The sequence below is a fragment of the Talpa europaea genome, assembly GCF_964194135.1.
Source record: "Talpa europaea genome assembly, chromosome: 8".
In the NCBI taxonomy this organism is placed as follows: domain Eukaryota; kingdom Metazoa; phylum Chordata; class Mammalia; order Eulipotyphla; family Talpidae; genus Talpa; species Talpa europaea.
In genome coordinates, this window is record NC_140075.1 from 68,463,302 (window position 1) to 68,477,997 (window position 14,696).

Genomic DNA, 14,696 nt, shown 5'->3' on the forward strand with positions numbered 1-14,696 from the left:
CTGGATAATTCTAAACCAAGTTTCCTAAATAGCTTTCTAATCAATCATGTTGTCTGAGCTAGCCAAGACAGTTTAATACAATTACTGAATATAGCAGAATTTTAAATTACAATTGAGGTACAACATAAATGCGGATAATTTATACTAGAGTCATCTCTATCTGCTGTAGTATTAATACTCTGTGTGTATGGGCTGTGAGAAATCCATTTCATTTTTGAAGTATTGGATTGTTTAGTAAGTTCAGTTTTTAGCACTTTCTTGAAATTTCTGGCAAGAATTCTGACAGGTCTCTGTTTTTATTAAATGGAAAAAACTCACAAAAAACATTAAGTTTTATATTACTTTGAAATGTTACAGCTATTTAAGTTTAAAACTGTCAACCAGACCTCCAAGTGCACTTGTGTCTAAAATGTCACTTTTGTTCCCAAAGAGAAAGAAATAAACAAGTAGTTTATTAAGGTGCTTGCTATTTAAAAAAAAAAATAACATTAGAAGAAATTGGTCTTTAATTGGATGGTTGAATTCTTCCCAGGGTTCTTAGCATGTTTAGATGTTGGTATCTTTACTTTGACATTCTCTTGATTGCCCTTTATAGCAGCCTCAAGGCGGGCTTTCAGGGCTGGAGAAGAAGCCATTACACTTTTAAAAACAGATGAATACTGAGGCCCAATCTGCATAAGATTTTGCAAAGCAAAATCATGTAAATTTCTCATAATGGAAGTTGCTGATCCCACAGTGTTCTCATCCAAAAGGAAGGAAATAAGGATGGGCAAAAGACATGCCACCAGCTGAGCACCTGGAAAGTAGACAAATGATGTTAAGTTCTAGGCTTAAGGATGTAAATGTTCATTAAATGAAGCTGTAAATGCATCTTATCTGTACACATTTTCCCCCTTAAAGGGAAAACAATTTTTCCAATTTCTTCTTCCAAATTAATACTAAGTATCATTACTTGGGGTTCAAGTAACACCGCCTTTTAATGGCTGTGACAACATAATGTTAAGTGACTGATTGTTTTACATTTTAAATAACATTAACTTTCTGATTTGGGACAGATTCTGATTTAGTATAGATTTAGTGCTGACACTTACGATGCTGCTCTTCTGCAATGGCTACCAGTGCTTCCAAGACTTTTATACCTTCTTGAAATATCTGAAGCTCAGTAGTGTCTTCAGGTTTCCTCTTGTCTATTTCCTGCAGTTTTTCCACAATAGAGGATACTAAAGAGTGAATGTATGGGTAGGAAACAGCTGGATTTGGATACTGAAAAATGGAAAGGAGGAGCTGATAGGTCTTGATTTGTACCTAAATCAGAGAAGAAACAAACAGTATAAACTATAAATATAAATTTATACTTATACTTTAATGTAAGTTTTAATGTGCATTTTAAGAGTAAATAAAAAAAAAATTAAGTTTATAAAAGACCCTTAAAAAGTATTTAAATTTGTTTTTAATTTATCTTTAATTTTGGAAGCCAAGTGCTAACAAGTATTCAAACTTGAATGCTAACACTGACTGTAATAATTTAGAGTGTTTGTAATGATGTTGAGCAAATGTCTGACCTGAATTGAGCATGTAGACAAATTTAACATTGAAGAGAAGAAAAAAAAATAACTTAGAGTGGAATGAGAGGCATGTGGGTGTCATAGGGAAGATGAGTGGTTCATTTTTCATTTCTTAGGTTCTCATTCCCCCCTTCATGTACCTCTCTGTAATGCAAATATTCCGATTACAAGTATCTCTCTGTCAAAGTCACTTACCATAGGGTCTTTTATCTCAAGAGTAGCCTTAAATTTCTCTATACAGCGCTTCTGAAGGCATGGGATGGTGGTAACTTCTGGACTGGCAGACAATATAAAGACTGTGATAGCAGTAAGTAGACTCACTTCGTCAAGTTCCTGGTGTGTTTCATCTATTAAAGAGGAATGATCTCTATTATCACCTTTCACCACCATCCTATTCATTCCTCCCAAATCTACATTCTCATACTGCTGTATGCTGTCCCCAAATGTACTATACTGTTTAGCTTTCCAAGTATACCCTGAAATGTGCAAGGTGCCTAGAACCATTTCTATAACATGTCCATATGGAGAATGCTTTCTAATCCTTTGAGAAATTGACTCCTCTGAGAAGCCTTTTGTGGTAGATATCAAGATTCCCTTTGTGGGCAAGGCCAGAAACTTCAGGATTGGCCTTGGCTATGGAGTTGCCTTGACTGAGATCACATCCTTCCTGGGACAGCCCACATCTGAGACAGAGTATAAAGGCAAGCCATTTCTGTCCTAAGTGAGATACTCTAATGGGTACTCTCCAGAGCTCTCCTAATAAGTTTATTGAGTTTCGTTGTGGGCCCACAATAGAGTTTGAACTCTGTGCAATATTACTTTCCTCTATTTGTTTCACAGATGTTTCTCAGTAAAGCTTTTGGTCCCCAAATTCTATCTCTTTATGAGCTTCCAGAGTACCCTACCTGTGATACTATCTGATTCATTTGAACAGATGATTACTCTCATTTTTACCAGTTAATCTTTTTTATTGTACAAGAAATGCAGTGATAATTAAGATATTACCATTGCCTTCAAGGATCTCCTTATGGAACTAATCATACCCTATGGTAATTTATAGGCATTAGGCTCCACTAAACTCCCAGTTTTGGACACAAAGCATATGGTGAATAAGTACTGTATTCAGATGAAAACTTTTTACTATATGTAATCAAATATGATGAATTACAACATTTATAAACAGAACAAGGGAGGTAAGGGTAACCTACAATATGTCTAAGGACTTTATACAATCACTATAATGTAACATTGAAAATGAAAATTACACATTAATAAGAGTAAAACAACGTTTAATGGATTCTGTACATTATATTGGTGTCAGGTAATAAGCAATACACTTTTCATATGTTACTGCTCTAACAATTTCCTGCAGCATAATATCCTTATTTTGTTAATGAGAAAACCAAGGTTCAAAGACATTGGATAATTTGGGTAGTCAGCTAGTAAGTGTTGGAGTGAGGATATAAACCAGGTTTTATTTTATACTTATGTCATGCTTATGCACTTTTATTATATTGTATTATTAAAAAGTTCTGTCAACTAGTCATAGGTCATACTCTATTTTAAAATTAACACATTAAAAAAAAATAAAAAAAAATAAAATTAACACATTACATTTTAAGGTCTCTCACTGTCAGTGGTTAGTTAATTGTCTTAAAGGTTAAAGATACTAAAATGAGAATATAGATTTTTCTATTAACTCACACACATATATGTAGTGAATATGGTCTCTTCCAGGTGAAAGTAGCAAAGATGATCAAGTAAATAGCTTATTCTCACAAACTATTCCTTTTGCTTTTTAAAACAAACTGAGTATCTGTCTCCAAAGAGTCTTAGTTACCTGAATCCCAAGAGTCAAGAATTGTTGTTAAAGCACTACGGAGAAGATCAGTCCAAGCACTATGGCTCTTTTCTGCTCGGGCCATGGGAGAAGATAATATTCCTTTCAGAGCCTGTAAGGAAGCTGCAACCGTTGAAGATAACTGGCCCCCAGGTAACCTCATAGCAGTTTCTCTGAGGACCCCAATTGTGAGGTACAATATAGTAGGGAGAACTGAGATACTTCCTGTAAGATACATTTTTAAAAACAGTCTATTTAAGTCTCTATATAATTCCTAAAAAGAAATCATCAATGAAAAGACATGTCAAAGATTTCTGGCTTTTAAGATTATTTTTCAGAAAAAGAAATAAATTACTTTAACTTCTTATTTTATTTGGTAGTTGAAAAATTATGAATTTAATATTTTAGTGTGGTAAAATATATGCAACATATTTACCATTTTATTTTTTTATTTTCATCTTTTAAAAAAAGATTTATTTATTTATATAAGCACTGGGCACGGTCAAAAGCACAGGAGGGTGAGAGAATTCACCAGAGCCAGAGGGGAGAGCAGAGTAGGCAGACTGACGAAGTATACTGCTGAGGGGAGCAGCAGGCAGCAGGAGAGGTCTGCGCGCCATGTGGGACCCTCGTCTGGCGGCCAGGGATGGAACCGGCACTGCAGAGGCTGCGGGCAGCCTTGCAACCCAGCGCTAAACCACTGCACCACTGGGGAGGCCCCTCATAGTTACCATTTTAAAGCATGTAATTCAGTGGCATATACAATCATGATGTTGTGCAACTGTCACACTCTTCATTTGAAATTATTTTAAACTGTTTTCAAAGAATCTGTAGTGATCCATTCAATACATGATATTAAAGTTTTCATGATCAGTAAGGAGTGGAAAAATTAGTTATGTTTAAAATGAAAGGGAAGAGACTAAAGCTAATTTGGTCAATTTAACTTTCCCAGAAGCTACTTAACAAACTCATATAGTCTATCTTTACCCTGCTAGTCACTTTTTCTACCTCGCTTAGTATAACGCAGTGTGTGTGAACAAGGAATATAGGTTTTAATTTAAATGGAAACTTAAAGTTATAAAATAAGATAGCATATAAAATGGTGGAGACACATGTAAACAGAAAAGTGATTACTAATTAAGAAGTATCTATTAAGTACTGAGTACCACCTATGTGCTAGGTAAGATTTTCTAGAGGAGACAAAATTTCATTGGAAACAAGACATGTCTGTCTCTCTCTCTCTCTCTCTCTATATATATATATATGTCTTCTTTATATAATAATAATTACATGTATCTCTACATGACATGTTAAAAAGCACATATCTACATATAGAAGCTACACACACACACACACACACACACACACACGACTCAATATGAGCTAGAGCTTTTAGGGGAAGTCTTCATAGGTTTGAAGATGAACTTCAAAGAAAGGCAAAATTTTTAAAAGGAGGGAAGGTATGGGGTCATTGCAGATCAAGTAACACCATGGATAATAGTACAGAACAAAGATGAGCACACTGACACTGAAGGAACCAGGAGGAGGCAGTGAATTAGCAGAGCCCTAAATGCTAAGGAGAGCCTTAAATGCTATATTGAAAGTATGGAGTTGATTCCAAACAGAACTGGATATAACCACAAACTTCTGTCATTACTGAGGCAGGGAAAGTTCAGTAGCTACTGTATCCCCAAAATGTGCAAGAACTAGTATCTTTTACTGAGTGGTTTAAAACACTCATACAAGAGCATAACTATGTATAGTAATGCTCTCTCTATATATACTTTCATCTTTTTAGTAAAACAAATTATTAGAATGCAATGTTAATCATAAAGGATTAAAAACAATACCTAAACCTTTGGGTCAGCATAAATTTAATGAGAAAAGGATTAACAACCATTATCTCCAAATAAAACCATTTCTCTTTTCCCAGATCAAGTAAATAATCACATTCCACAGCATACCTTCAGGAGAACAGACAGCAGGAAGTTCAGAGAGGATAACTAATGCAGCTGAAACCAATCTGCTTCCATCTTCTGTTAGCATCTGTGGTTTTTTAGCTTTTATTCCTGGGCTACCTGTCAATTTAGGATTTAGTTCTGGGAGCTGTCTAACTAAAATGCATACACACAATTCCAGTGTTGCAAAGACCAAAGACTTCCCAGGCACAAGTCCACCTGTGTCCTTTCCCTCTCCAAACTCTGGCAGGGTTTCTTTTTCAGCAGCCCCGTCATCAACTAAAAGACAAAAGAAATAATGTTGGATAAATACCTCATAAATGTTTACTTTGCTTCTGACCAATGGCAATTTAGCTCATTTCTGTTGTAGATAACACATTTAAATGCTAAAGTCTTGGGTGTTAAAGACTGAAAGAGAAAGCAGTTATGGAGGTAAAGGCAGCTGTCTTTAATATGATTTCCTAATGCAATGGATCAAAAGAAATCCTTGGTAACCTCCTCAGGTTAACTCCTTAAAATATTGTCTGGTTAACTCCTTGAGATTGAATATGTGATCTGATGGAGCTTGAGCACTGACTTTGACTTCACTATTGATAATAACTGGGTAAAAAATTAGGGACCAAGGTTCCTATGTCTTGAAGAAACTGCTATACCAGTCCAGGACTGACTACCTCTAAACTTCTTTTAGATGAGAGACTATGCCCTTGAAGTTTCAAATCTACAGCACAATATTGGATTTTCTGATATATGAAATCAAATATAAGTGATAAACTCTCCAATACTGTGTTACACTTGTAAGCAAGATATTTAATTACTTTGCAAACCTAGGCAATAAAAAACTGTCAGTACTTCTTCTCATGTACATCAGTAAACACTTATAACTAAAGTTAAGTACTCAGTAAGTGTGGGGAATTATTTTTTCCTTCTAGAGTTGTTAAGACTCCCATTTTCCCAAGGAATAATAGTTTGCCTACTGACAATACCCAAGATGTTACCCAGAGATGTTTCATTTGTACTGCACACAATCGATTATCATAACAACATGAACTCATAAGCAATACTAAAAAAAATGATGTTATGCAATAAATCTGGCATTACAGGTTAACATTCACCTTCTGCACTTCGTCTTTTCTCCTTCACATGTTCTTGAGCTGCACAGATGATCTGCCTTACCACTTCAAGTGAAGCCAATTGAATGGAAGGTGATTCTCTAGTCAAAATTACTCGATGTAGTACATTCAATAACTCGATACCCAAGTCCTATCAAAGAAAATATTTAGGGGAGACTCTATCAAAAAAGGCATAGTTTCGGGCCTCCCTGGTGGCACAAGGGGTTAAGATGCAACCTATGAAGCTGTCCGCAGCCAATGCAGCACGAATTTGATGCCCGGCCAGGGAGCTGACCCCACATGGCGCAGCAGACCTCTCCTGACTCGCCTGCTACTCCCCTCAGCACCTCTGGTCTGTATCCCAGTTCTTGTATGAATAAATTAATCTTTAAAAAAAAGACATCGTTTCTTTTATTTTTAAATACCAGTGTTAAATGCCATGACAAAATTTAGAAAAAAAGAGAACTTAAGAAATTTCTCACAAATAATAACAGTGTTAGTGCAATGAAGTTATATAATACTTTCCCACTTTAAACCAATTACAGACTGGCTTTTGTTCTTTTTTCCTTTTCCAAATCTTACAGGAGATGGCACTATGACACAGGTTCTGAACTAGGAAAACAGTTCAGGAAAGAAAATTTCTGTAAACACTTATAACTAAAGTAAGAAAATTCCCAAAACAAGAAGAGAAATTTAGCTAACAGAATATGAGATCTGCCTTGTAGATTCCCACCTTATATTAAGGTTTTCCAGTATAATAAAGAATTATGGAGAAGTATAGCATTGAAAGTAGATGACAAGTATGTATGTAATGGATCTCTTTCTAAAGAATAAAACTTAACAAAAAATATTTCATTTTCTCCTTGTCCTTTCATTACTCGTGTGACTTTCTTTAATCTTTCAAAATTACACCATCTGTTTTTCTTAGCATCTAGGAGTCAATGATAAAAACTTGATACATTGATAATGCATGATGGTAAGGGTTCTTGGGAGAGCAGTTAAAGGAAGTGTCATACTTTGTACAGAGATCCTTTCACCATGGTCACAACTGGATCAGATATTGGTAGGCTAGCTCTTAAAAAGCCTGGAGGGAGAATTCTGTCAACAGAAATACATGTGATGGTATTAGGAACAGATAGTAACTACACAAACCAATTAGATTTTTCTCTTGGAAACTGGAATATAAGATACAGATGTATGTATCAAGAGCAGGGTGCACTGTAACAGAAAGAGACAAGAAAAGAATGTCCTCTACTACTATAGAGGACAGTGCTATGCTATCCAGAATCTTCCATCATCACAGTTTCACTAAAGAGTATGTTTATAGAATAGTGAGCTGGTGTCAAGAGAAGTAAGTGCAGCAGAAGCAGAAAGACAAAGTAGTAGTCAGAGGCATGATTGCTCCTGGGTAAGCACATGATTGCTCCTAGTGTTCCTGTTCTAAGTCCTAGTGGTGCCACTGGTTATTTTTCTTTTTACTTCTCTGTGTTCATGCTCTGTTCACTGTAGTCATCTGGACATGTTTCTGTCTCTGCTCCTTGAATTCTATAGAAGCCTAACAAAAAAAAAAAGAAATCACCTGATCACTGCCAATTTTAGATCTGGGCCAAGGAACATCTAGAAGGGCCTGTAATGCATGTAAACAAGCAGCAATGCTTTCCATAGTTGCATCTGAGCGTAAGGAACATAGAAATTCCACACTGATTCCTGTAGAAAGCAGAAAAAGAGGTTTTTTTTAATGAGATTCTAAGTTTATGAAGTTAAATAATTGATTTTCTATTTTGATATGATATACAAATAAGCTTAGTAAAAAGGTAACTGAAATAAACAACAAATTTGAGGCTAAACAGTTAAGTGATAAGGCAAATCTTTTAATAATTTGCTTTCATCTACATGTACAAAAACAATCTCAATTAGGCATGTGCACTATTGAGCAGTTTGAATAGTTCAAACATGCAAAACTGCAATAAAATTGCACTAGAGAACATAATGTGCAGTTTCATAACTATATTTTGACTAAAACTTATAGACATGCTACTTTACATATATTATTTCATTTCATTCTCGCAATACCTGATGAAGCAGATACCACTCTTTCTGAAGTAGGACAATAGCACACAGAGCTTATGCAACTTAATTTGCTCAAGGCCTGTTACAATGGTGTACACATCAAGATTTGAAGTTAGGTAAGTTACGCTCCTAATAACTCTGCCATCCTTGATTCCATGAAAGTTTGTTTTTAAAAGGCTCTTGCCTCAAGATAAATGGAAATAAAATTTTATTATGCCCAAATATAAAGGAAATCTAGTCATGTCTGTCCTGGGAAGGAATAATAGAAGTTCCATAATTCTTTCTTGCTCATTTACATTAATAACCCTCACATTTCCTTAATCAATAATTTCTTTATAGGTCATGATCTAATGAGTTATTTCTCCAGAACTATGTTAAATATGAAAAAACATTTATTCCATTAACTTTAGAAAGCTACATCAATTTAAAATTAAAGTTTCAGGGAAACCAAAAAATGGGTTAAACCTAATAAATCTAAAAAGTCTCTTTCATTTTTGACCTTAATCTGTATCTTTAAGCATAATTTCTTGAAGCTTGTGATCCTTGAGAACAGGAGGAGAAACCTATCAGTATATTGATTTTTTAAAAATATTTATACTGAGAAATTCAGAACATCTGTCAATGCCACTGGATCTTTTAAAAATCATGTGGGGCCTCCAGAGTGGTGCAGCGAGTTGAGCCGCTGCACTGTGAAGCTGTCTGCAGCCTCTGCAGTGCAGGTGTGATTCCCGGCCAGCCAGGGAGAAACCCACATGGTGTGGCAGACCTCTTCTGTCCCACCCGCTGCTCCCCTCACCAGTGTCTTTGGTCCGTCTACCTATTCTGCTCCCTGCTCTGTCTCTGGTGAATTCCCTGACCCTCCCATACCTCTGACCTGTACCCTAGTTCTTGTATAAATAAATAAATCTTAAAAAAAAAAAAGTCATGTGGAAAGAACAAGGAATCTCTTATAATTGCTATAATTCAAATCTTCAAAAAAAATTCTGTAATTCATTCAACATAATGCTGAAGCCAATTTGTAACTAGGGATGTTATACAATACAATAAAATGTTCAATTTTACAAAATGTATATATACAATTATACTCAATTATATCAAGGCTACCAATAACAAATAATGAGATGACTAATAGTACCAAGAGCTGACAAGAGTCTGACAGTAACAGACAATTCAAGAAAAATGCTACAGTTAGAAGCTTGTCTTTTACTGACCTAGAATAAGATGGAACCTATCAGTGTAGACATCCTCAGGGGACTTGACTGTAGCCCCAGATGATGACCCCTGACACATGGAAGTTGGTGTTACAGGTCTTGAGAGATTAGATGCTCCTTCGTCTGAGTCAGCAACAACAAAGTCTGTGCTTGTAAGCCACAATGCTGTAGCATGGAGGATAAACGCCCAGGAGTTATAATAATGCAATTTTGCATTTTCACTTGTCTCTGCTGTGTAGAAAGCACCACCTACAAAAAGGGGGACGCCAACAGTTTCAGGAGGAATAAGAGATTAAAGTCAACCTACAATTTTTCTTTTCTTTGTTCAGAGATTAGGATCATTTTCATCATTCCCAAAGTTCCCTTGCGACCTTTTCCAGTCACAAAGTCACAGCTTTTCATTTCCAGAACGCCGGAGGATCCTCTGTGCTCTGAATGGTACTGACCTGGCCAGCCGGCTTACGCAGGCTGCCTGGTGTGGTACCCCCACCCCGGAGAGGTCACCACATCAGAGAGGTGTACGTGCGGACACATGGGTGCAGCGCACTGTGGCCCAGAACTGCCGATCAAACGATCCTCCTGCCTCAGCCTCCTAGGTAGCATAGGATTACAGGTGCGCGCCACAAAGTCACAGCTTTTACCCTACAGCTCAAAGCAACTACTTTCTGACTTTTATTACCACAGATTAGTTTTGCCTGTTCTTAAACTTCCTATAAATGGAAAACCATATAGTTTGCACTAGGTTGTGTGTGAGTTTTGTTTAGCAATGCTTGTGGGGATTCATCTATGTTGCTAGGTTATCAATATTTTGTTATCAAATGTTTTTATTTATCCTGGGAGTACAGTAACTGGGTTAGCCGGTTGATATATTTTTACAACTTTTTAAGAAATGTCCAGGCTATGTCTTCACTTTTTATTTTTAACCATATTTAAAAACAAATGCATGATATATACATTCATATTTAAAACAAGATTAATATCTACCTACAAGATTTACATACTTCAAGATTTATATTACCCTTTGCCTTTATTAATCTATTACAACTCTATGGCACCACATATTCTTGACCTTCCTATAATTATTTCCTCAAGTTAGTGTAAATCAATCCCAAGCATAGCCTTACACTTTGACAACAGATGTTTAAATTTATAAATAATGTCTCTATTTATTTACTTAAAAGGCATCATACTGTATGTATCCTTTTTAACTTTTTTTTCATCTACCATTGCTTTTGAGATTTCCTCTTGTAATTTATTTTTGCTAAAAAATTGACTACAAATCTGTTTGTTTCCATTATTTTGCTACTGAAAAATACAATAAACTCTATATACTTATACATATATCTATATATCTTTGTGTATAATTCCAATAAAATTCTAGAAGTTGATAAGCTGACTTTAAAATGTGTATCAAAGGATAAAAAAAATCCATTTTAAAGTAAAATGAAGATTGAGAGGCTACAAATATCCAATCTGTAAGTCTTTAATAAGACTGTGAAATTAGATCCCTATCCCTACTCCATATTCACAAAATAAATTCCAGTTGGACTAAAGTCCAAAATGTAAAAAACTAAATTGGAAAGCTTATATGTCTTTATGATCTTAAGTAAAACACAAACAACAAACAACTGATTACATCCATTTTAAAAAAGTAAAAGAAAAAACAGGCTATAGACTAGAATATATCTGCAAGACATATAGTCACAAAGGAACAGTAAATTAAATATATATAAAGGATTAACAAATCAATAAGAAAATGACAGACACCAAGTGAAAATGGGGCAAAGATTATGACTACACAATTTATGGAAGAAGAAACTTAAACAGTTCATAAACATGTGAAAAAAGATTGTCAGTCAAGGAAACAACAAAAGAAAACAATGATACATAATTTCATATCCATCAGTTTGGCAAAAATAAATTATTAAAATGTATAATGGCAGATGTAGAAAGACAGAAACATGCTGCTGGTGGGTATTACACATTGTTATAATCACTTTGGAGAATAACTTGGCACTACCTTATAAGATTACATGTGCATACTTTACAACCTAGCAAATCAACTTGAGGGTGTCTACACTGAAGGAACTCTCACATACTTATTCTATGAATGAGAATTTTTCTGAGGAAAATGCTTCAGATAAACATTACCTACTGAAGGGGAAGTTTTCAAAACACAAGTTACTGAAAGTCATTCTAGGAATTATGAAAATATTTTATTCTCTCACCTTCAACAGGAAGTTGGGAGGAAAATTCTGAAGGCAAAGTCAGGAGAGCAAAATCCTGAAGTGCAGCAAGCCAGAGTCTACTTAGTGTGCCCAGGTCAGTGTGGACTAAGTCAAGCAGTCCATCTGATGAATATGACCCATTTCTGACACTTTCTTCTGAACAGGTAGTAGTCTTCAAAGGTTGTTTGTGGTTTTTATACTTTTCCACAGCAATTACATAGACCTTGTAAAAGTTAAATTGTAAATAGAAAAATCTTGTACCCACTGAAAAGATGCTATACTTTTATAGAACTAGAGTTAACTTTGAACACAATGGACTTGAAATGCATTATGATACCAAGAAGGTATACATTTACACCCACATACACATTACTGGGATAGAAAGACCCAAAAGTATTAGCTTCAGCAAGATTCCCTGGGGATAATAAATTATTGACAAATACTGCTGCCACTTTGCAGTTTTACAACTATGACAACTATAACTAAATGATGACAGCACTCTTTCAGTAAGCCTAGTTATGGCCTTACAATCCACGTGAACACATGGCTCCATGTAGCCATCTCTGAATTAAAATAATCTGAAATACTGAAAATATTATCTTTCAAAGGACTATAAAATGTTAAGTTCTCAACATTGTACACAACACAATCCTTTTATCCACAACTCTAAAATGCAAAAAACCTCTGAAAAAAGTTTGTAGGAAACTGAGTGGCAAAATTGAATTTATGCAAGGTTATTTATAATCTCTACTCAACACAATGTGTATATTCAAACATATAACTACAGATATATTAATGTGTTTGATTATAGATTCTATGGTATTGCCCGGGACATCCTGCATGGATATATGGAATATGCTCCATATTACTTTTCAAAAGTCCCTGAAATTCTGAATTCCAAGTATAGCTGGTTCTAAGGATTTCAGATAGCAGATTATGGACCTTAATCACACAGAACCTGTTGATCAGCCATTATCTTTACTGAGAAGAAAACAGGCAGAGGCAATGGTCTTAAGCAAGAGAATATGCATTCAATTTATTAGAAAGTACACTATACCAGCAAACAAATCCTGTAATCCAGAGATCCGTAATCTCTGGATTACAGGATTTGTTTGCTTTGCCTAAGTATGCTTAAAAGCATTTAGAACTGACTGTTAAAGAACATCAGACCTACCTTATTAAATCTAGGCAGAATTACTTTCTAACTAAGGTTTGTCAAAAGAAGAGAGTCTATAATTTTCAGGTTTTAAATAGCTCTAAGGAGGAAACCTTTTCTTACATATTGGTTAATTCTCTCAAATGCAATCTGAAACCATGGACTTTCATTAAGCATGAATAAATATATCTTTAAAAAAAAAAGATATATGAACCAAGTTTGGTAACTGCTGAAGCTGAATGATAGATATATGTGCATTCATTATATTGCATTTTATCTACTTTCTGGACAGTTTATCTACTTTTATATGTACCTGAACAAAACTGCAAATTTTAACCAATGTAGCTTTCCTCCTGATTAGGAAAGGAAAGAAAGGAAAGTGCAGCATTATCCCATAAGATTTCTTTATTTTTGGAAAAGAAAATGAGTATTTAATATTCAAAGTCATTTCATGAAAGAATGTTATAAAAAACCAGTATCTGTTATGAACTTCACAGAACACAAACAAACCTTATTTCCAATAATTCAGATTTTAATAAAAGTTGATTTCCATAGACTATGATAATACCTCCCTGGCTCATAACTGGCCCTGCTTATCATGACTGTCCCTGGCTGAAAGTAGCAGATAACAGACAGTAGAAAATACTTCAGAATGTTGTCTTTTGTTAATCTTAAAAAGGGACTTACTTGGGCTTCCCTGGTGGTGCAGGGGTAAAAGACATAGAGCTATCAAGCTATAGCCAGCACCTGTGACATGAGTTTGATCCGCAGGTAGGGAGCCAACCCATATGGCACAGCTGACCTCTCCTGTCTCACACGATGTTCCCCTCAGCAGTGTATTTCAGTACATCTGCCTGTTCTACTCCCTACACTGTCTCTGGTAAATCCTCACATTCCCCACACCTCTGGCCTGTACCCTAGTTCTTGTATACATAAATATTATTAAAAAATGGACTTAACTGTCTTTTAAATACCTTCAGTACATTTCCTAAGGTGTTTATTAACAACTTCCAAACTTTCAATTATAAATACTAACCTCTGCCCAGGCTTTTAGCACAGCTAAGATCTCCATGGTAGAAGCACTTTCATTATATATGTGACTTAAAGCTTCTTTTCCAGCCTGAATTTTTGTTAGTGATGAAACAAGCAACTGATGAACTCTTCGGAGATCATTAAGGTCACTCACAACTCCACTTGCTATCCAGGCACTGCAAACCTGGTTTTTAAGAAAATCAAAACTTACATTTAAAAATTATAAATATCGTCCTTTCTATGAGTACAGCAGAGTTGAACTCTATCTTGAGAATTCAGACACTGAAATCAGTTTGCTATCAAAAGACCCAACAGACGCTGCTGATAATCAAACACCAGCATTTCAAAAGGAATGAAGACTAAGATGAAAGGAAACCAATACTACGAAATATATAAACAAGGAGTTAGATGTTATTAATATGGAGAAATGAAGTCATGAAAGGTACCACTTTCATAAGTATTGGAATTAACATTTGAATTAAATCTCGAATCTTCATCTTATCTTAATATCAAAGATTTAGTGCATG

General features: G+C 35.2%; 1 protein-coding gene across 1 annotated transcript in view; it reads right to left on the reverse strand.

Annotated features, from left to right (window-relative positions):
• Positions 1-488: 488 nt before the first annotated feature.
• Positions 489-14,696, reverse strand: part of HEATR5A (HEAT repeat containing 5A) — a gene marked incomplete at both ends in the record, with an annotated part of 65,956 nt that continues 51,748 nt past the window's right edge. The window contains 10 exons of the mRNA XM_084241294.1: positions 489-796; positions 1,092-1,305; positions 1,761-1,912; positions 3,406-3,630; positions 5,370-5,642; positions 6,476-6,623; positions 8,052-8,179; positions 9,754-10,002; positions 11,982-12,204; positions 14,174-14,353. Coding sequence (XP_084097420.1) covers positions 489-796; positions 1,092-1,305; positions 1,761-1,912; positions 3,406-3,630; positions 5,370-5,642; positions 6,476-6,623; positions 8,052-8,179; positions 9,754-10,002; positions 11,982-12,204; positions 14,174-14,353 — 2,100 coding nt within the window. The remainder of the gene's footprint in view (positions 797-1,091; positions 1,306-1,760; positions 1,913-3,405; positions 3,631-5,369; positions 5,643-6,475; positions 6,624-8,051; positions 8,180-9,753; positions 10,003-11,981; positions 12,205-14,173; positions 14,354-14,696) is intronic.